At 47.0% G+C, this 24,246-nt stretch overlaps 1 protein-coding gene across 1 annotated transcript in view; it reads left to right on the forward strand.

Annotated features, from left to right (window-relative positions):
- The first annotated feature begins 410 nt into the window (after positions 1 to 410).
- Positions 411 to 24,246, forward strand: part of LOC123772344 (TRIO and F-actin-binding protein-like) — a 37,348-nt gene continuing 13,512 nt past the window's right edge. Inside the window, exons 1-5 of the mRNA XM_069311341.1 lie at positions 411 to 546; positions 8,687 to 9,019; positions 12,154 to 12,429; positions 15,723 to 15,792; positions 19,219 to 19,300. Of these exons, the coding sequence (XP_069167442.1) occupies positions 411 to 546; positions 8,687 to 9,019; positions 12,154 to 12,429; positions 15,723 to 15,792; positions 19,219 to 19,300 (897 nt within the window). The remainder of the gene's footprint in view (positions 547 to 8,686; positions 9,020 to 12,153; positions 12,430 to 15,722; positions 15,793 to 19,218; positions 19,301 to 24,246) is intronic.

Raw genomic sequence — 24,246 nt, forward strand, 5'->3', positions numbered from 1 at the left:
TATATTTATAACAATACTGTCAATGCCAGAGTTACTCCACAACAAGGTCCAATAAACACCCTATTTTGTTATAACACCTTTCCTGACAAGATTGAAAAATGGAAGGGCAAATTTATCTTCCTGATATAGCGTTACTGCAGCTCGTTGATTCTGCGCCGGGTAGCTCCTCGGAGCATGTAGCTGCAGCTTATATATTCGGCGTCAGATATGCTCCTCGTAGATATGCGACAGGCCAACGATCCTCTCATTCCTCGTCGGGTTCACGCCTCACCAGGTGTTCCCCACTCGATAACAGGTGTGGACAGCTGTTGTCAGGTTTGCCCCGACCAACACACTCGATATATTAGTCCTCTGCCTCACCGCAGTCTCGTCGCATGAACAAACGATGAATGATTTTCTGAAGACCAGAAATGTTACCGAATTCGGGTCCATACAGCTTCCAACGTACACACGCCGCAGTGCTCTATGTCCACTGCTCCTCCCAGTACCGCGTCAACAAGTTGTTCAAGACCCTGCCGTCAGCGCCCCTGGTGTCGTCCTCCACCAGTAAACTCTGCTGCACTACTCCCATGGGAGTCGACAGGTCTTCCTCCTCGTTTGTGCATGTCCGCTGTCCGAATTACATCTCTCTGGAGGCCTAAACGTCTCCCAAAAGGGTGAGCACACGAGCGCAAAAACACTCTGGTAGCCAGGGAGTTCAGTTTGTGTGCTTCCCTACAGGAGCTCCTGACGTCATGCAACGTCACGCCGGGGCGCAACGCCATTGGTCAACTTCGCCAAGCCCACGCCACCAACCAATCACGCCATGGCTGACGCAGCTCCCATAATGCACCGGGGTCCTCGGCCCGTGGGCGGGAATTCTTGCTTCCTCCCTTGGCTTACTCTCCATGTTTCCGCCATCTTAACATGGAGGAGACGCTTCATAGCCTCATCTCAAAAAAACAAAAATTGCAATTTCTCCCAAAATGTGACATTATGCTTCTCTTCATGTATTGTAAAATTAACTAATGCTTCTTGTAGATATTTACAAACAGGGAGTTGATGACTTATATTGGGAATACGGGCCGCAGTCTGTAACAATATATAGAGTGGTGAGTGTGATGGTAGGTGTAGTGTTGTTGTAGTGATGGAGGCTGTGTAGAGTGGTGAGGTGTAGTGTTGTTGTAGTGATGGAGGCTGTGTAGAGTGGTGAGGTGTAGTGTTGTTGTAGTGATGGAGGCTGTGTAGAGTGGTGAGGTGTAGTGTTGTTGTAGTGATGGAGGCTGTGTAGAGTGGTGAAGTGTAGTGTTGTTGTAGTGATGGAGGCTGTGTAGAGTGGTGAAGTGTAGTGTTGTTGTAGTGATGGAGGCTGTGGAGAGTGCTGAGGTGTAGTGTTGTTGTAGTGATGGAGGCTGTGTAGAGTGGTGAAGTGTAGTGTTGTTGTAGTGATGGAGGCTGTGGAGAGTGGTGAGTGTGATGGTAGGAGTAGTGTTGTTGTAGTGATGGAGGCTGTGGAGAGTGGTGAGTGTGATGGTAGGAGTAGTGTTGTTGTAGTGATGGAGGCTGTGTAGAGTGGTGAGTGTGATGGTAAGGGGCGTGTATGGGGTAGTGAGGGTAGTGGTAGTGTAATGGTTGTTGGTAGCGAGTTAGTTAGGTTGGTATTCATTGTTTAGCGCGTGTGATAGGGCTCACCAACATCTGTACACTACAACAGTTGCTTCATAGTTACTGGTTGTGTTGTCCGCGAGTGCCTCAAGTGCCACCCATCCTCCTGTTTAGATAGTACCTATTGTGACGATCGTCAATAGTCAGAATTCGTACTTTCTTAGCATTTAGATAGTAGTATACTGACTAGTAAGGAATTCTTTTGAAATAAATGAAGTTAAAACACAAATTTAAATATTCTTAGGCCGAGTATAACAAACATATGTTCTATTTTAGGCCTCATATATCGTGTATTAGGCCTAGGGAGGTTAGGGTAAGTTAACCAGACCGCACACTAGAAGGTGAAGGGACGACGACGTTTCGGTCCGTCCTGGACCATTTTCAAGTCGATTTGAGAATTGAAAGAACAATCGACTTGAGAATGGTCCAGGACAGACCGAAACGTGGTCGTCCCTTCACCTTCTAGTGTGTGGTGTGTGGTCTGGTCAACATACTTTAGCCACGTTATTGTGACTCATCGCCTGCATCATTCTGAAATGTGATGCAAGGAAATAAAACATGAGTGAAAGACGTAGTACTGTGGAGAGAAGCTTTAGGTGGGTTTAATTAGTTGGTTCCCTGAGGTATGTTCACTTCTCGAGAAGTTCGCCAATATTCAAATGTGACACCCAAGTGTGCCAAGCTTTTCCAAGTATTCCAAGAGTGAGAGAAAAATGTGTTGAATATATTATGTTCCGCATTTTATGTGTTATGGACGTAATGTTTACCATGGACCTAAAATATACCGTACGTAATGTTGCTGTAAACTATCTTGTCATCGATATATCAAGCACTTTCACAGTTACACAAAAGGCACAACCCACCAAACACACACCGAAACTACGACGTTGGTACAACGTTCGAGCAAGTTTTAACACCACCTAACCAGTTATAACAACCAATATAGCAAGTTGTAACAACGTTCTAATACGTCATAAACACGTTAAGCCAAGATGTAGCAACTTTATTTCAAGTTGTTACAAGCGGAAAATAGAGACAGTTTCGGTTTGTGTTTCCAGGGTTAACACACTTCCACACAACAATTTCAATAGTTTGTGCAGCCCCAACCTCCTGTTTTGGTAGTACTTATAGTAACGATGAGGACCGTAGTATATATGACCACCGACAACTCAATAAGAACGTAGAAATCTGAACTCTTGAGTTGAACAAACCGGAAAACAATTTTACTTGTGTTGGTCTGACTAACTAAACTAATTTATCCTATGCAGGCGATGAGTCACAATAACGTGGCTAAAGTATGTTGACCAGACCACACAGTAGAAGGTGAAGGGACGACGACGTTTCGGTCCGCCCTGGGCCATTCTCAAGTCGATTGTTCTTTCAATTCTCAAATCGATTCTCAAATCGACTTGAGAATGGTCCAGGACGGACCGAAACGTCGTCGTCCCTTCACCTTCTAGTGTCTAGTCTGGTCAACATTTCAGAATAATGTTCGCACGTCATGTTTTTCAGCAATTTGTATCCTAAATTTAATGTAGTTAAATTTATGTGTTCTAAATTTAATGTGATTTCATTGATGTGTTCTAACAATATTAAATTGATAGGTTTCTCTACAACACAATGGGTTAAGTGCTTCAGACGTGTATAATGTGTGTTGGGTAGATGTATGCAGATGAGTAGATCCGCAAGAGACCTGGGTAAATACTGGTTCGGAATCAGGCTTACTGATTTATGGATCAAATTACCTGGTAACATAACAGACGTGGGATCACTCAATTGTTTCAAGCGTAGATTAAACACACACACACACAAACACACACACACACACACACATAAGTACATAATACACACACAGTTTGTACATAAACTGAACAAAAAGGCGTGGAGGTACTTCCGGAATAACAGAACACCAGAAAGCAGGGAGAGATACCAGAGAACCAGGAATGAGTACGTCAGGGTGAGAAGAGAAGCAGAGAAAAATTTTGAAAATGATATAGCAAACAAAGCCAAGACCGAACCAAAGCTACTCCACAGTCACATCAGAAGGAAAACAACAGTGAAAGAACAGGTATTGAAACTTAGAACAGGCGAGGACAGGTATACAGAGAATGACAGAGAGGTGTGTGAGGAACTCAACAAGAGGTTCCAGGAGGTCTTCACAATAGAACAGGGTGAGGTCACTGTGCTAGGAGAAAGGGAGGTAAACCAGGCGGCCTTGGAGGAGTTCGAAATTACGAGAGAGGAGGTCAAGAGACACCTGCTGGATCTGGATGTTAGAAAGGCGGTTGGTCCAGATGGGATCTCACCATGGGTACTGAAAGAGTGTGCAGAGGCACTTTGCTTGCCACTCTCCATAGTGTATGGTAAATCACTAGAGACAGGAGACCTACCAGAAATATGGAAGACGGCGAATGTGGTCCCAATATACAAAAAGGGCGACAGACAAGAGGCACTGAACTACAGGCCAGTGTCCTTAACTTGTATACCATGCAAGGTGATGGAGAAGATCGTGAGAAAAAACCTGGTAACACATCTGGAGAGAAGGGACTTCGTGACAAATCGCCAACATGGATTCAGGGAGGGTAAATCTTGCCTTACAGGCTTGATAGAATTCTACGATCAGGTGACACAGATTAAGCAAGAAAGAGAGGGCTGGGCGGACTGCATTTTCTTGGATTGTCGGAAAGCCTTTGACACAGTACCGCATAAGAGGCTGGTACATAAGCTGGAGAGACAGGCAGGTGTAGCTGGTAAGGTGCTCCAGTGGATAAGGGAGTATCTAAGCAATAGGAAGCAGAGAGTTACGGTGAGGGGTGAGACCTCCGATTGGCGTGAAGTCACCAGTGGAGTCCCACTGGTGACTCTGTACTCGGCCGGCTCTGTACTCGGTCCTATCTTGTTTCTGATATATGTAAATGATCTCCCGGAGGGTATCGATTCATTTCTCTCAATGTTTGCGGACGATGCTAAAATTATGAGAAGGATTAAAACAGAAGAGGACTGTTTGAGGCTTCAAGAAGACCTAGACAAGCTGAAGGAATGGTCGAACAAATGGTTGTTAGAGTTTAACCCAACCAAATGTAATGTAATGAAGATAGGTGTAGGGAGCAGGAGGCCAGATGCAAGGTATCATCTGGGAGAGGAAATTCTTCAGGAGTCAGAGAAGGAAAAAGACTTGGGGGTTGATATCACGCCAGACCTGTCTCCTGCAGCACATATCAAGCGGATAACATCAGCGGCATATGCCAGGCTGGCCAACATACGAACGGCATTCAGAAACTTGTGTAAAGAATCATTCAGAACATTGTATACCACATATGTCAGGCCAATCCTGGAGTATGCAGCCCCAGCATGGAGTCCATATCTAGTCAAGGATAAGACTAAACTGGAAAAGGTTCAAAGGTTTGCCACCAGACTAGTACCCGAGCTGAGAGGTATGAGCTACGAGGAGAGACTACGGGAATTAAACCTCACTTCGCTGGAAGACAGAAGAGTTAGGGGGGACATGATCACCACATTCAAGATTCTGAAGGGGATTGATAGGGTAGATAAAGACAGTCTATTTAACACAAGGGGAACACGCACAAGGGGACACAGGTGGAAACTGAGTGCCCAAATGAGCCACAGAGATATTAGAAAGAACTTTTTTAGTGTCAGAGTGGTTGACAAATGGAATGCATTAGGGGGTGATGTGGTGGAGGCTCACTCCATACACAGTTTCAAGTGTAGATATGACAGAGCCCGATAGGCTCAGGAATCTGTACACCTGTTGATTGACGGTTGAGAGGCGGGACCAAAGAGCCAGAGCTCAACCCCCGCAAACACAACTAGGTGAGTACAACTAGGTGAGTACACACACGCGCACTTTACTTGCCACTCTCCAAAGAATAAGGTGATTTGATAAAATGCTATGCCCAAGATTACCATCCGAGTGCCGGCGGGGAAGTGGTTCAAATAGCTTCGGCTATCACTTCGTTATGTCCGGTCATGATGGTCAAGCGGATTAAGGCGTCCTGTAGTTACCAGTTGCGTTGCTCCAGGGAGTATGGGTTCGAGCCACTTCTTCACACTTCGAGTCACAAAATAGAGGCTCATGGTATTGGGGGTGGTATATTAAGTTGGATTAGGGCATGGCTATTCCAAAGGAAACAGAGAGCTAGTATAAATGGGGTTAAGTCAGAGTGGGATAATGTTGTTAGTGGAGTACCTCAGGGCTCTGTCCTGGGGCCTCTGTTGTTTATAATATATATAAATGATTTAGATTCAGGTTTGAGTAGCAACATCTGCAAATTTGCAGATGATACAAAAATCTGTAGGGAAATTAACACGGAAGAAGACTCACTATCACTTCAAGTTGATCTAAATAGGGTTTCGAAATGGTCAAAAGTTTGGCAGATGCAGTCTAATGCTGATAAATGTAAAGTTCTTAGGCTAGGTTGTTACGGACCCGAGTGCAGCGTCGGAGTACGGAGCAGTGACGACAACGCCATCTGTGAGTCCGCTCCCAAAACCCACTCCAAATGGACAACGCCATCTAGTGAAGACGGGATATACCGGCCACAGGTGCTGGATTCCCGTCTTAATCAGCTCATAACATAGTCGCTGCTGACCTCTGGTGAGGTGGCGCTTAGACAGCAACGCCATCTATGGAATGAAGAGGTGGACGTTTGTGTCTAAGCCTGTAAGTGAGGTTCCCTAGAGCGTCCCAGTATTAATGACGTGTCTGATTGCAGAGTCGACCTGGGACTGCAGTGTTGGACGATGGATCAGTCTACCCAAGGCAGCCAAGGTCTCTTCACCAGTCTGCTTTGAAGAAGCTGTGAGTCACCCCCGGACGAACTCTGTTGAGAGTATTAGCCTGCCTGTGGCGTGGCAGTGTTAGGAATCGCCTTATCCGGGGCTGGCTGGTGGAAGAGACTAGCCACTGTGGTGCTTAGTGAGGAGAGTGATCAGCGTGATCACACGAGGCTCCTGCCTAGGGCTCGCAACCCTAGTATCGGTCGTGGAGTGGCCTACACAGCGGAGGTGATCGGAACCTGCCAGCTACAGGCTGGATTGTGGTTGAAGGCCTCCACGACGAAGCACCCAGTGGGACTGTGATTTGGCTGGCCCGTGGCCAGGGTAGATTCGTCATAGAATCATAGTGGATTCATCGTGGGCCACGGAAGAAGGAACCAGGGCTACCCAGAATGAGCACCGTCGAGCATCCAGTGTCTTCGGAGGAAGACAAACCTGTACATAATTGTGTAGTTATAATCCCTGCGTGTGACTGGTATTTATTTATGGTGGTGGAGAAATATATATATATATAAATTGGAACATTTGTATCCCTCCCGCTTCAATTTAACTTGCGTTACGGAACACACCCCTTGAAAGCCTCTACTAACTTGGGGCCGGATACCCCAAACTCTACTACCATCAGAGAAGAACCCGGTTGCGTCCCAGTAGGGCCGTAACATAGGTAATGATGATAGAGTTACAAGATACGAGCTTGATGGTGTTGAGATTGCGAAGTCGGATTGCGAAAGGGATCTGGGAGCTATGATTAGTAAGAATTTAAAACAAAAGGATCAATGCCTGAATGTTCGTAATAAGGCAAAGAGGACACTTGGATTTATTAATCGAAGCGTTAGTAACAAAACACCTGGTGTTGTTCTTCAGCTATATCTTGCTCTAGTTAGGCCCCATTTAGATTATGCAGTTCAGTTTTGGTCGCCGTATTATAGAATGGATATAAATTCACTTGAATGTGTCCAACGTATGATGACTAAGTTAATTCCCAAAATTAGAAATCTTTCATATGAAGAAAGATTTACAAAGCTTAACTTGCATTCACAGGAAAGGCGAAGAGTTAGGGGTGACATGATATAGGTTTACAAGTGGATGAATGGGCATAACAAAGGGGATATTAATAGGGTATTAAAAGTATCAACACGAGACAGAACACGAAACAATGGGTATAAATTGGATAAGTTTAGATTTAGGAAAGACGTGGGTAAATACTGGTTCGGTAACAGGGTTGTTGATTTGTGGAACCAATTACCGCGTAACGTGATGGATGTGGGGTCCCTCGATTGTTTCAAGTGTGGGTTGGACATGTTTATGAGTGGGATTGGGTGGTTATAGATAGGAGCTGCCTCGTATGGGCCAATAGGCCTTCTGCAGTTACGTTGTTCTTATGTTCTTTATAGGGGATGCCTCGTAGAGGACAATAGGGGCTGCCTCGTATGAACCAATAGGAGCTGCCTGGAATGGGTCAATGGGAGCTGCCTCGTACGGGTCAATAGGAGCTGCCTCGTACGGGCCAATAGGGGCTGCCTGGTATGGGTCAATAGGAACTGCCTCGTAATAAAACTGGGAGTATTTGAAAATTTCTATTATTGGGAGTTGTACCGTTGGGGAATGTACCGTAGGTTGGGCCTGTGTATCACTGTGTACCGTTGATCTTTGTACCGTTGGACTGTATATCTTTTAGCGTTGTAGCGTTGACGACGGAATATAATCCGTTGGTGTATGTGTACTGTTTGACCCCGGGATGAGTAGGTACCCTGAGGCTGTGTTCACGGCTCCCTCCTCCCTCCAGGCTCTTATATACTTTATGAAAATTAAACAAAGAAATGTAAAAGAATGAATGAATATATTAACGCTCTGATTCGTAATAATATATTTGGTTATTCCCACACGAATCATGATTATCAAAGTCTCTCTTCGCTTCCCCCCTCTCCTCACTCCTCCTCCCCCACTACCCCCTCCCCTCTCCTAATCCTCCACTACCCCCTCCCCTCTCCTAATCCTCCACTACCCCCTCCCCTCTCCTAATCCCACACTACCCCCTCCCCTCATCCCCACTCCTCCTCCTTCAGTAAACGTGATGCCACTATGTTGTTGTTTAAGATTGGCTACCTGGAATAAAAAGATCCATGTAGCACGGGCTATGGTGAGCCCGTAGTGGGATGCCACTACTGGATATGTTTACGGAGTTGGACTGGATGTTGTTGGCTAAATAAGGAACTCAGTATTTCTTTTCCAATATTTTGACTAGTATTTACCGCTAGTGTTAATGGCACTAGTATTACTGCTAGTGTTAATGGCACTAGTATTACCGCTAGAGTTAATGGCACTAGTATTGCTGCTAGTGTTAATGGCACCAGTATTACTGCTAGTGTTAATGGCACTAGTATTACTGCTAGTGTTAATAGCACTAGTATTACTGCTAGTGTTAATGGCACTAGTATTGCTGCTAGTGTTAATGGCACTAGTATTACCGCTAGTGTTAATGGCACTAGTATTACTGCTAGTGTTAATGGCACCAGTATTACCGCTAGTGTTAATGGCACTAGTATTACTGCTAGTGTTAATAGCACTAGTATTACTGGTAATATTACTACTTGAACTAGTAAGTGCAACATAGCCTTACAAGAGACGCATCATCTGTAACACAATCAACATTTGCATTGAAAAATCGTGTTTCAGTGCACATTGCAAGGTTGCCGGAGCCAGCCTACCCAACTCAACTGCTAATTCAGTGCGACCATTCCTGTGTTTATATAAAATTGCACAGCAACACCGGCTGCAACTTTGTCACTAAATTTGCACAACTAACCCGAAGTTGTTCCCAAACTTACTAATAGTGAACACAACGAGGCGAACATTGTACTGGGAGCAATTGTTGGCAAAACTACATAAGGTAAAGCTTAAAGAATTTGTGAAACATAATTTAAGCTAACCACAGGCAGGATCTGTGATTGGTCCCTCGTAACGACCAGTTGCAGAGCCAGTGAAGGGTCGGTGATTGGCAGCCCGTCCTTGTCAGGACTGGGAGTGCGAGAGCATTAAGGGCGAGTGTAGGCTGAGAACGGGTCGTAGGAGGGACTAAACACTACTGCCTGGAGGAACGTGGTCAGGCAGGAGGTGGAACATAGGTAGACACGATCAAATCTACGTTTTGTCTGTCCAGATATAAATAGATGTTTAAGATCTTGGCCTGAGAGGATTAAATCCTCTCTCAACACCTCAGTGATCAAGCTTGCACATTCTAATCCTTAAGAGTAGTAGGAGGCATCATTCAGTTTCAGGAGACTATGGAGTTGCGCTCTGGTTGTAGGTCTGGAGTGGCCTCTCCAGGGCGCAAACCCAGGGTAGGTTGATACGGAGGAGAAGCTGTCACCCATGCAGCAGGCTCCCTTCCCCCCCCCCCTCTCCACGGCGCCGGAAGTCTCCAATGGAAAGGCAAACGCCAATACGATTGGTTCCAGCGCCGTCACAGGAACTGTCAGAACGAGTTTGAAGGCAACAACTAACTGCCCCCCAGCGGGCTCCAGCTCCGGAGTTGACCTCGAAGTTGGTGAAAGAAGGCACAGGGACTCCAGACCCGGAGACCGCCGTGATCGGGGCCGGAGAAGGACCTCCCCAGCAAGGGCAAGAGCCACCCCAGCCTCCTGAAGCAGAGCCTGGGGGGCCGCACGAGCCCCAGGAGGTGGACGGCCCGGCCCCGCACCTACGGGTTCCTGACAGAGATCGTCACAGCCCTCTGTCACCCGAGGCCCGCTTCCTTCACGACCCAGCAGAAGCATGAGTAATAATTATTAATTACAACAATTATTATTATAATTATTATTATTTTAAAAATATAATAAATAATCCTTAAAAGGATTAAGGAATCCTCAAGGATTCTTCCTTAAGGAATCATCAAAACAATACTTCTACAAAATATGTGACAAGTGCGGCTTTAAATCCACTGTTAATATTGTGGAAAAGAAAATACCATTGAAGATTGTTATAATAATAATGTAATTTTCTTTCTTCTTTTTATTACGCCTTTTCATTTCCTTCTTCTTTTCCACATGTTCTTTCATTTCTTTCATTTCTTTTCTCATGCTCCCTGGACAGTCGCCCCCTCATGCTCCCTGGACAGTCACCTCCTCATGCTCCCTGGACAGTCGCTCCCTCATGCTCCCTGGACAGTCGCTCCCTCATGCTCCCTGGACAGTCGCCCCCTCATGCTTCCTGGACAGTTACCCCCTCATGCTCCCTGGGCAGTCACCCCCCTCATGCTCCCTGGGTAGTCACCCCTCATGCTCCCTGGGTAGTCACCCCTCATGCTCCCTGGACAGTCGCCCCCTCATGCTCCCTGGGTAGTCACCCCTCATGCTCCCTGGACAGTCGCCCCCTCATGTTCCCTTAACAGTCGCCCCCTCATGCTCCCTGGGCAATCGCCCCCTCATGCTCCCTGGACAGTCGCCCCCTCATGCTCCCTGGGCAGTCGCCCCCTCATGCTCCCTGGACAGTCGCCCCCTTATGCTCCCTGGACAGTCGCCCCCTCATGTTCCCTTAACAGTCGCCCCCTCATGCTCCCTGGACAGTCGCCCCCTCATGCTCCCTGGACAGTCGCCCCCTCATGTTCCCTTAACAGTCGCCCCCTCATGCTCCCTGGACAGTCGCCCCCTCATGCTCCCTGGACAGTCGCCCCCTCATGCTCCCTGGACAGTCGCCCCCTCATGTTCCCTTAACAGTCGCCCCCTCATGCTCCCTGGACAGTCGCTCCCTCATGCTCCCTGGACAGTCGCTCCCTCATGCTCCCTGGACAGTCGCCCCCTCATGCTTCCTGGACAGTCACCCCCTCATGCTCCCTGGGCAGTCACCCCCCTCATGCTCCCTGGGTAGTCACCCCTCATGCTCCCTGGGTAGTCACCCCTCATGCTCCCTGGACAGTCGCCCCCTCATGCTCCCTGGGTAGTCACCCCTCATGCTCCCTGGACAGTCGCCCCCTCATGTTCCCTTAACAGTCGCCCCCTCATGCTCCCTGGGCAATCGCCCCCTCATGCTCCCTGGACAGTCGCCCCCTCATGCTCCCTGGACAGTCGCCCCCTTATGCTCCCTGGACAGTCGCCCCCTCATGCTCCCTGGACAGTCGCCCCCTCATGCTCCCTGGACAGTCGCCCCCTCATGTTCCCTTAACAGTCGCCCCCTCATGCTCCCTGGACAGTCGCCCCCTCATGCTCCCTGGACAGTCGCCCCCTCATGCTCCCTGGACAGTCGCCCCCTCATGCTCCCTGGGCAGTCGCCCCCTCATGCTCCCTGGACAGTCGCCCCCTCATGCTACACAGTCGGGGAAGTGAACAGCTCAAACCAACACCCGCTTATCTACAGGTGTTTAATATTGCACACACATGTTCATGTGGCCTTGTCAATTATTTACTAACATATTCATGCATTTGCGCGAGGTTAAATCATCTCTTTCCACCTATATTCTCTCTTCTGCTTAAGCCTCCTTCTGTGGACCCTTTCCTGCCTTATCTCCCCCTCTCTCTCTCTCTTACCTCTCTTCTTCACTTCTCTCTTTTTCCTTGTCATCAAAGACAATTTTTTTGATTGAAAGATTTTCCTTTCTTGTTCTCTTTTTAAACATAGACCAGGGTTGATTAAGCATGTTAGTCACTGTTGTTGCTAGAGAAACTGCAAGCAAGAGCTGTTATCCTAATTCTGCTTATCTGATTCTTACACATTAAGATATTTGTTTAATGAGATTATTATTTGTATCCACTTCGTCACAACCTTCATATGGTCACAACCTTCATATCATCACAACCTTCATATGGTCACAACCTTCATATCGTCACAACCTTCATATCGTCAGAACCTTCATATCGTCACAACCTTCATATGGTCACAACCTTCATATGGTCACAACCTTCATATCGTCACAACCTTCATATCGTCAGAACCTTCATATCGTCACAACCTTCATGTCATCAGAGCCTAGTACCCATGAACTAGACATCAATGGTATACTCCTTTCCTCGCAGTTTTCATGAGAACCAAACACAGCACCGCAGAAGTGTACACAGTAAACCCACCATTAATGGTCACTCCCAATGGCCGGACAGATATAAGACCATTGTAATAAAGGTACTTAGCCTTGTCGACCAAGCTGACGAGGCGTTTGACATGCCATCTTCAATCCGGTGCCCCCAGGAATCACATGAGACAAGCCCATGACATCACTCTAACAAGAGAAATGTTGAACAAAAATACCTGCATAATAGACAAAACCCAAGATGCAAGAAAATTACAAATTCTTGAAGCAATTCACATAAGAATAGAACAACCTACCATGAACACCCAAATCACGGAACTATTTACTCTACCCACCATGAGAGTAAGGACAAGACCAGAACATAACGATTCCAACACAGAAGACAATGTCCAACATAACAGGCCAATTACACCGGATTAATCTATGTATGTAGATAGGAGCTGCCTCGTATGGGCCAATAGGCCTTCTGCAGTTACCTCTATTCTTATGTTCTTAAGGTATTTATATACAGAGCCTTCACTCACTGCTCCCACTACCAAAACCTCCACAGGGAACTGGGCAGAAGAAGTCTTCAAGTATTACTACACAACGGGGACACGAACAGAGAAGTCAACACCCACATCAGAAGATATTTAGAAAAATGGTATAATAGAGAAGAACAACCACAGAAGCAAACAACCCCAAGGAGTACCGGACCAACCAGGCTGTGGTGGGTATGTGGGCCTGCGGGCCGCTCCAAGCAACAGCCTGGTGGACCAAACTCTCACAAGTCGAGCCTGGCCTCGGGCCGGGCTTGGGGAGTAGAAGAACTCCCAGAACCCCATCAACCAGGTATATGTGGGCCTGCGGGCCGCTCCAAGCAACAGCCTGGTGGACCAAACTCTCACAAGTCGAGCCTGGCCTCGGGCCGGGCTTGGGGAGTAGAAGAACTCCCAGAACCCCATCAACCAGGTATATGTGGGCCTGCGGGCCGCTCCAAGCAACAGCCTGGTGGACCAAACTCTCACAAGTCAAGCCTGGCCTCGGGCCGGGCTTGGGGAGTAGAAGAACTCCCAGAACCCCATCAAACCAGGTATATGTGGGCCTGAGGGCCGCTCCAAGCAACAGCCTGGTGGACCAAACTCTCACAAGTCGAACCTGGCCTCGGGCCGGGCTTGGGGGAGTAGAAGAACTCCCAGAACCCCATCAACCAGGTATCAAGCAGGTAACCCTCCCATAAAACTCTATTACAAATTCACTATGAGCTCACAATACAAAACTGAAGAACGAATAGTTAACAATATATTATCAAATGGAGTGAAACCAACAGCACCAGACCAAAGATTGGAATTCACTATTTACTACAAACAAAAAGGAGTTGATTAAATACTTCAGAACAGCCTAAATAAACAATACAACCCACTCTAAAAAGCAAGCGTTGTACATCAGTTTACAGTAGTAGTTTTACATCAGTTTACATCAGTAGCCTGGTGGAGGGGCCTCGTAGCCTGGTGGATAGCGCGCAGGACTCGTAATTCTGTGGCGCGGGTTCGATTCCCACACGAGGCAGAAACAAATGGGCAAAGTTTCTTTCACCCTGAATGCCCCTGTTACCTAGCAGTAAATAGGTACCTGGGAGTTAGTCAGCAGCCACGGGCTGCTTTCTGGGGGTGGAGGCCTGGTCGAGGACCGGGCCGCGGGGACACTAAAGCCCCGAAATCATCTCAAGAGATATCCTACATGCCAGTCGAGGCCAAGGAACCGGCATGTAAGGGAGCCGGGACCGGTTCGGCTCCACATGAGGGAGCCGGTCGCCCGAGCGGACCAACCCGTTCTCGCAAATTTAATAAGTCAATATTGACTTATTAAATATGTGCATAGGTGACATACTTAACATAATAGTTTCCCTTGAAAAGCTTCATAGAAAACACCGACCTTACCTAACCTACTTAGTATCTTAAGATAAGCATCTTATTGCTTCGTAATTACAATTATTACCTAACCTATACATATAATAGGTTAAGTAACAGTTGTAATTACGAAGCTATAAGATGCTTATTTTAACATACTAAGTAGGTTAGGTAAGGTCGGTGTTTTCTATGAAGCTTTTCAAGGGAAACTATTATGTTTAGTATGTCACCTATGCACGCAACTAATAAGTCAATATTGACTTATTAAATTTGCGAGTACGGGTTGAGCGGACAGCACACTGGACTTGTGATCCTGTAGTCCCGGGTTCGATCCTGGGTGCCAGCGAGAAACAATGGGAAGAGTTTCTTTCACCCTATGTCCCTGTTACCTAGCAGTAAAATAGGTACCTGGGTGTTAGCCAGCTGTCACGGGCTGCTTCCTGGGGGTGGAGGCCTGGTCGAGGACCGGGCCGCGGGGACACTAAAGCCCCGTAATCATCTCAAGATAACCTCAAGATGCCCAATAAAAGGTTGTCACCTTCTACCTACTTATATTGATATGACCAACACAAAGCTTTCGAGAAGACTGACCTGCCTTCTACAAGATGGTGCCCCTAGACACCTTATGCAAATTGTACATAACACATCACTCACTTGCAATATGCTAGTAGAAAAATAACAATCCTGGCATTCACCCCTGACCAAAGAAGACTGCAATTACTGGAAGCTAAACTCTTAAAAGAAAAAAGACCCACCCTAAATATTCAGAGTAAATACTTGGATACCTTGCCTAGGCTCAGACCCAGACCTCACCATACAGTACCTTGCCTACACTCAGACCCAGAACTCACCATACAGCACCTTGCCTACACTCAGACCCAGACCTCACCATACAGCACCTTGCCTACACTCAGACCCAGACCTCATCATACAGCACCTTGCCTACACTCAGACACAGACCTCACCATACAGCACCTTGCCTACACTCAGACCCAGACCTCACCATACAGCACCTTGCCTACACTCAGACACAGACCTCACCATACAGCACCTTGCCTACACTCAGACCCAGACCTCACCATACAGCACCTTGCCTACACTCAGACCCAGACCTCACCATACAGCACCTTGCCTACACTCAGACCCAGACCTCACCATACAGCACCTTGCCTACACTCAGACCCAGACCTCACCATACAGCACCTTGCCTACACTCAGACCCAGACCTCACCATACAGCACCTTGCCCACGCTCAGACCCAGACCTCACGAGACCCAGAGCTCGGTTAATGTAAGCGTTGACAACACTCCTCTTGTACCTGATGGGGCAGTCACTGTTAGCATTAAGGCACATTTCTATGCTCTTTTCCTTAGTGTGGAAACCTCAATTCCTTTCCGTGACTGTTACATCTAGAAAGGGCAGCTCTACATCATTCTTCATCTCGTAAGTGAAGTTTAACACCGAATTTTGCTCGAATGCCTCCTTCAACTGCTGCAAACGTCTGACATCAGGTACCTGCATAAATATGACATCAACGTACCTGCAGTATATGGCAGGTTTCAAATCCATGTCAACTAAGACCCTTTGCTCTATGGTGCCCATGTAGAAGTTCGCAAACAGGACACCTGGGGGAGAACTCATAGCAACCCTCACCTACTTGCTTATACATGGGCCCATCGGGCCTCAAGAAGGGTGCCTCTTTAGTGCAGGCTTGGAGTGACTTCCTCAATATGCTCTCTGGTATGTCCAGAGAGGTAGAGAGGTACAAGCCAGATCACAATACACTCTGTCCATCATCATCCTGATTGTTTCCTCCACAAGCACATTGGTAAACAGCGACTCCACATCCAGAGAGGCTCTTATCCTTGTAGCCCGTGCTCCCCGCAGTGAGTCAACGAATTTCTTTGGAGACTTCAGGCTAAAAGCACAAGGCACATAAGGAGTCAGCAGGCAGTTGAGTCGCTTAAACCAGTCTGTATGTGCGTGTGAATAAGAAAAAAGATAAAACACGCAATGGTGTACCCATTGCTTCACTTGTTCATTTCAATCATGTCCTATATCACCTCACCTTCTTTCTCTCTCTATCTTGAGGTTATCTTGAGATGATTTCGGGGCTTTTAGTGTCCCCGCGGCCCGGTCCTCGACCAGGCCTCCACCCCCAGGAAGCAGCCCGTGACAGCTGACTAACACCCAGGTACCTATTTTACTGTTAGATAACAGGGGGCATAGGGTGAAAGAAACTCTGCCCATTGTTTCTCGCCGGTGCCTGGGATCGAACCCAGGACCACAGGATCACAAGTCCAGCGTGCTGTCCGCTCGGCCGACCGGCTCCCTAGCGCATCTCTAGGAATCAAACCCAGAATCCCCAATTGTGAGTTGAGAAGGAAGTCAACTGTACTATGAGACCCTCTTAGTATAATATTAAGCGTTACCCTCAATAAACTTAGAGGCACATTATCTAAATAATTTTAAGTTATACATGAAATATTTTGCATATTAGTGACTTTATATAATGTACAATTTCTGTACCTACTAATTAACCACTGTAACATGTTCATAAGTATATTTTATAAATAAAAATTAATATTATTAACTATTTCTTGTGATAATCAGTGAAAACACTAACCCTAAGCGAATATAAGAACATAAGTAATGACATAGTATGTAAAATTCGAAGTTACATAAGTTACGTTGATATGGCACCGCTCCTGTGCCAGGTAAGTTACGGGCTCACCATAGCCCGTGCTACTTGCCCCGCTCCTGTGCCAGGTAAGTTACGGGCTCACCATAGCCCGTGCTACTTGCCCCGCTCCTGTGCCAGGTAAGTTACGGGCTCACCATAGCCCGTGCTACTTGCACCGCTCCTGTGCCAGGTAAGTTACGGGCTCACCATAGCCCGTGCTACTTGCACCGCTCCTGTGCCAGGTAAGTTACGGGCTCACCATAGCCCGTGCTACTTGCCCCGCTCCTGTGCCAGGTAAGTTACGGGCTCACCATAGCCCGTGCTACTTGCCCCGCTCCTGTGCCAGGTAAGTTACGGGCTCACCATAACCCGTGCTACTTGCCCCGCTCCTGTGCCAGGTATGTTACGGGCTCACCATAGCCCGTGCTACTCGCCCCGCTCCTGTGCCAGGTAAGTTACGGGCTCACCATAGCCCGTGCTACTTGCCCCGCTCCTGTGCCAGGTAAGTTACGGGCTCACCATAGCCCGTGCTACTTGCCCCGCTCCTGTGCCAGGTAAGTTACGGGCTCACCATAGCCCGTGCTACTTGCCCCGCTCCTGTGCCAGGTATGTTACGGGCTCACCATAGCCCGTGCTACTCGCCCCGCTCCTGTGCCAGGTAAGTTACGGGCTCACCATAGCCCGTGCTACTTGCACCGCTCCTGTGCCAGGTAAGTTACGGGCTCACCATAGCCCGTGCTACTTGCCCCGCTCCTGTGCCAGGTATGTTACGGGCTCACCATAGCCCGTGCTACTTGCACCGCTCCTGTGCCAGGTAAGTTACGGGCTCACCATAGCCCGTGCTACTTGCACCGCTCCTGTGCCAGGTATGTTACGGGCTCACCATAGCCCGTGCTACTCGCCCCGCTCCTGTGCCAGGTAAGTTACGGGCTCACCATAGCCCGTGCTACTTGCACCGCTCCTGTGCCAGGTAAGTTACGGGCTCACCATAGCCCGTGCTACTTGCCCCGCTCCTGTGCCAGGTAAGTTACGGGCTCACCATAGCCCGTGCTACTTGCCCCGCTCCTGTGCCAGGTATGTTACGGGCTCACCATAGCCCGTGCTACTCGCCCCGCTCCTGTGCCAGGTAAGTTACGGGCTCACCATAGCCCGTGCTACTTGCACCGCTCCTGTGCCAGGTAAGTTACGGGCTCACCATAGCCCGTGCTACTTGCCCCGCTCCTGTGCCAGGTATGTTACGGGCTCACCATAGCCCGTGCTACTTGCCCCGCTCCTGTGCCAGGTAACCCCACAACGGGCTCACCATAGCCCGTGCTACTTGCCCCGCTCCTGTGCCAGGTAAGCCCACAACGGGCTCACCATAGCCCGTGCTACTTGCCCCGCTCCTGTGCCAGGTAAGTCCACTACGGGCTCACCATAGCCCGTGCTACTTGCCCCGCTCCTGTGCCAGGTAAGTCCACTACGGGCTCATCATAGCCCGTGCTACTTGCCCCGCTCCTGTGCCAGGTAAGTCCACTACGGGCTCATCATAGCCCGTGCTACTTGCCCCGCTCCTGTGCCAGGTAAGTCCACTACGGGCTCATCATAGCCCGTGCTACTTGCCCCGCTCCTGTGCCAGGTAAGTCCACTACGGGCTCACCATAGCCCGTGCTACTTGCCCCGCTCCTGTGCCAGGTAAGTCCACTACGGGCTCACCATAGCCCGTGCTACTTGCCCCGCTCCTGTGCCAGGTAAGTCCACTACGGGCTCATCATAGCCCGTGCTACTTGCCCCGCTCCTGTGCCAGGTAAGTCCACTACGGGGCTCACCATAGCCCGTGCTACTTGCCCCGCTCCTGTGCCAGGTAAGCCCACAACGGGCTCACCATAGCCCGTGCTACTTGCCCCGCTCCTGTGCCAGGTAAGCCCACAACGGGCTCACCATAGCCCGTGCTACTTGCCCCGCTCCCTGTGCCAGGTAAGCCCACAACGGGCTCACCATAGCCCGTGCTAATTGGAAATTTTTGTTCCAAGTAGCGAATCTTAAACAACAACAACCATATGTAAAATTATCTTTGTAAAATTCAAGACAATTTTACGTTTCTAATATACGTTTAAGGGTGATCCTGGACGGCATGGGTTCGAATCCTGGCCGGGGTCTAACCTGCGTTGAAACAATTCAACGATCCCGTATCTATTACGTTATAGAACACAAGGGGATCGAGAACCTGCTCATCAATCAAAAGCTGGGACCCCGGAGCTCAAGTACAACCCCCGGAGGCCCATCCAGGTGAGCACAGCAAAGTAATCACACAATACTTTAAACCACCACTAACAATTCCAATTGGTTCAGCTCTCCTACAAACTGACTTTATTGAATAAATTCCTTCCAAACTTGCCAGTTTCATCACAGAGGAAATAAATGGCTGACAAATGTCGCCAAAAAGTTGCCTCCCGGGTAATTAAAACACCGGAAAACTGAATGTTTATGACGGCCATTTTCGATGTCATAACAGGCTGGTTGAATGATCGAATGCTAAGCATTAAATATATTGCCCGGATCTTTCCCGTTGTGGAGGTATGCAGTTTTTATTATCCCATGGGCACAGCATCCCTAGAACTGAACATTCCATGGATAAAATATTCCATTAACAAAATATTCCATGACCAAAATATCCCATGGATAGAATATCCCAAAGACAGAAAATCCATCGACAGAATATCCCATGGACATAATATCCTATGGAGAGAATATCCTACTGACAATATTCCGTTGGGAAAATATCCCCCTGACCGAATAACCAAGAGAGAATATCCCATGTATAGAACAACCCATGGACAGAATATGCAATTGGAAAGTGGCTATAAACTGGCCTGAAGTAATTACAGTGCCAGTATAGTTTTAAAGAGAAGTTAAATTGAGTGGAGAGCTGTGTGACCGCCTCCCTGAAGAGTTTCCTTCACACAAAGTGAGCCCTTTTCTCTGGCAGTCGCTTAAGTAAAAGAAAAGTATAGATGTATATGCAAATTGAGAAATATATGTGTTATTTATTGGGAAGGAGTGGAAGTGAGAAGGGTGAGAAAGAGAGAGAGAGAGAGAGAGAGAGAGAGAGAGAGAGAGAGAGAGAGAGAGAGAGAGAGAGAGAGAGAGAGAGAGAGAGAGAGAGAGAGAGAGAGAGAGCGAGAGAGAGAGAGGGAGAGAGAGAGAGAGAGAGAGAGAGATAATGAGGATTGAAGATGACAGGTTAAAGATCTCGTGAGTTTGATCGACTTTATACCTATGTTGTAATATATCAATGAGAATTATTTGGAGTTTCGTGGCCGATTCGGTTAGGGCAGGTGTCTGGAATTTACCGGAACGCGGGTTCGACTCACTTCGAGTCACTCTTTTCCCTCAAAATGATTTTCATTGATATATCACATGCCATTGTGAGTGATATATATATATATATATATATATATATTATATATATATATATATTATATATATATATATATATATATATATATATATATATATATATATATATAATATATATATATATATATATATATATATATATATATATATATCAAGTGGATTATGGGTCAAGTGGATTAAGGCGTCTTGCACATACCAGTTGCGTTGCTTCTGGGAGTATGGGTTCGAGTCACTTCTGGGGTGTGAGTTTTCAGTTGCATATTGTCCTGGGGACCATTCAGGCTTGTTCGCATTTGTGTTCCTCACGTGTGCCCCACAGAATGAGGTGATTTGGTAAAAATGCTATGCCCAAGATTACTATCCGAGTGCCGGCGGTGGGGTGGTTCAAATAGCCTCGGCTATCACCTCATTTTGTCCGGTCGTGATGGTCAAGTGGATTATGGCGTCTTGTACATACCAGTTGCGTTGCTTCTGGGAGTATGGGTTCGAGTCACTTCTGGGGTGTGAGTTTTCAGTTGCATATTGTCCTGGGGACCATTCAGGCTTGTTCGCATTTGTGTTCCTCACGTGTGCCCCAAAGAATGAGGTGATTTGGTAAAATGCTATGCCCAAGATTACTATCCGAGTGCCGGCGGTGGGGTGGTTCAAATAGCCTCGGCTATCACCTCATTTTGTCCGGTCGTGATGGTCAAGTGGATTAAGGCGTCTTGTACGTACCAGTTGCGTTGCTTCTGGGAGTATGGGTTCGAGTCACTTCTGGGGTGTGAGTTTTCAGTTGCATATTGTCCTGGAGACCATTCAGGCTTGTTCGCATATATATATATATATATATATATATATATATATATATATATATATATATATATATATATATATATATATATATATATATATATGAGAATGGAAGTAACTGCATAGGGCCTATTAGCCCATACAATGCATTGAAGTGGGTAGAATATAGTTGTGCATTAATTGGCTGTTGATTGCTGGTGTTGACTTTTTAATGTGTAGTGCCTCGCTGATGTCGAGCCGCCTGCTATCGCTGTACCTATCGATGATTTCTGAGTTGTTTGTTAAGATTTCTCTGATGATAGTCTGGTTATGAGAAGAGATTATATGTTTCTTGATGGCAAACAGCCAATTAAGCAATCAAAGGCAATTAATGCACAACTATATTTTACCCACTTCAGTGCATCGTATGCGCCAATAGGCCCTCTGCAGTTCCATTCTCATGACCCCACCTCACCCAAACCAATAAAAAGCGAGGGTTATATCAAATATTATGTAAATAAATATATATATATATATATATATATATATATATATATATATATATATATATATATATATATATATATATATATATATATATATATATATATATACACCTCTGGCTGGAAAAAGGGGGACCCATAGCCTCGGAGGAAACCACACATAACGCATTGGAGGGAATGTAGGTCCCCTCCAATACAGTTTCTGTGTGCTTTTCTCCTACCACCCCCTTCCCTTTTTTTTTTTTCCTTTATTGTGTATTTAAAGGTTACAAAACATACAAGACAAATGCCTAAAGGTTATGGATCTCTTGAAGCTCCTCCGCTTCTGGACAGGAACCGAGGACGCAGCAAGCATTTCCCCTCTGGATCGCCACACTGAGACGCTGAAACAAAAAACTGGAAGCCCTTGGGTCTCTGGTGACGTCAATGAGCTTGGAACCCAATTCCTTGAGAAATCCCAAGTCACTCTTGCCCCATGGGCCATGCGTCTCAGACGCTATGGGAACAAAGAGGTATTGACCTTCCAGTCGCCTGTACTTGAGTGATTTTGCTGTTTCCCTGTGGTTGGCCGCCCCACCTGCTTGATCAGCTCCGAAGTGTACATAGGTGTCAGCCAGGGTGGATACACATGTGTAGTCCCACACCAACTGTCTACCCTCCTTCCATGAGTATATGGTGATGCCATCAGGGCGAAGTGCGGGGAAATCCGGGTTTTGGACCCCTAGGATGCGAGGTTCTCTCTCCGCTGGGCACCCACCTGAGACGAGGCTTCTCTTGATGATGTCATTGACCTCGTTGTGTCTTGCATGCCAGCCCTTTGTGCTTCCGCAATGCAACCCATGCAGTCCGTATTGGTCTGCTTCCACCCTGTTGCAAATACACTTGTATTCAGTGTGAATTGGGGCACCAAGGCGGAGGGCCACTGCTTCACGAAGGGATTCTGGATCTAGGCGCGTGCCCATTGCTGACATGGGTACTGCCAGGAGGAAGTCTCCTGCATGGGGAGCAAGCACTGCTCTGAGGCGGGCTTTCTCCTTGTCTGATGTTGCGACGCTGAGCATGGCATCAGCTACTTTTTCCACTAGAGGGTGGTCCCAGCCGGACTGTTTGTGTGGTTTTGTTGGCTCTATAATGGTTGCTGGGGCTGCAAGAACATCCCACTGATTTGAACATTCAGTGAAAGCAGGATCGTGTATTCCTGCTGAATCTCTCAGGGTTGCAGGTAAAATATCTCTGATGAGGTCGTGCGATGCATGAGAGGAGGAAAGGAAGGCTGGTAGAGCAATTTGGGAGGCTGTGCGGACACCAAGGCCGCCGAGTCTTACAGGAAGGGTTGCTTGCTCCCACTGAGAGTCGTCCAATGGCAGGTTCAGGACTTTCACCAGCATGGACCTCAGAAGGGTGTCATACACATTTAACTTAGGGCTGCTGTAGGATGGAGAACATCTCAGAAAGTAGGTCAACTTAGGGAGAGACAGGCATCTTGCATGGCATATATATATATATATTGGTAGCAGTCTTTCTTGTAAACATATGTTGTTCAATATGACCAAAAGGGTAAGATTAATGATTCTAATACGAATCTTCTCAATGTTTCTTACGTTCTTCTTCATTGTCGAGGGTAATTGATAAATTTACTCTCCAAAATTCATTCTTTATTTCTGTCTGACGCCTGAACACGTTTCGTAATGCTTATTACATTTTCAAAGACTTAGTTTACATATGAAATACATCATACTTATACTAGTTTTGGGCGAGGTGATATGGTACAAAAATTTTGGGTGAGGTGACAGACCACGAAACAATGGGTATAAATTGGGTATGAAAAACATAAGAATGGAAGTAACTGCAGAAGGCCTATTGGCCCATACTTTCTCTTGCTGCTTCTATGTTAGTTCGGGGTCTTGAAGTGGGTAGAATATAGTTGTGCATTAATTGGATGTTGATTGCTGGTGTTGACTTTTTGATGTGTAGTGCCTCGCTGATGTCGAGTCTCCTGCTATCGCTGTATTTATCAATGACTTCTGTGCTGCTTGTAAAGATTTTTCTGGTGATGGTCTGGTTGTGAGAAGAGAATATATGTTCCTTGATGGAGCCCTGTTGTTTATGCATCGTTAATCGCCTAGAAAGAGACGTTGTTGTCTTGTCTATATACTGAGTTCTTTGAGGCTTACAGTCCCCAAGTGTGCATGAGAAGGCATAGACGACGTTGGTTTCCTTCAGGGCGTTCTGTTTGGTGTCTGGGGAGTTTTCCATGAGTAGGTTGGCCTTTTTTTTGTTTTTGTAGTAAATTGTCAATTGTATTTTCTGATTTTTGTCTGTAGGGATAACGTTTCTATCAATAATGTCTTTCAGGACCCTTTCCTCTGTTTTATGAGCCGTTGAAAAGAAGTTCCTGTAAAACAGCCTAATAGGGGGTACAAGTGTTGTGTTGGTTGACTCTTCAGAGGTTGCATGGCGTTTCACCTTTCTTTTTATGACGTCTTCAACAAAACCGTTAGAGAAGCCATTGTTGACTAGGACCTGCCTTACCCTACAGAG

This window comes from Procambarus clarkii, chromosome 69 (assembly GCF_040958095.1).
Source record: "Procambarus clarkii isolate CNS0578487 chromosome 69, FALCON_Pclarkii_2.0, whole genome shotgun sequence".
Taxonomy (NCBI): Eukaryota; Metazoa; Arthropoda; class Malacostraca; order Decapoda; family Cambaridae; genus Procambarus; species Procambarus clarkii.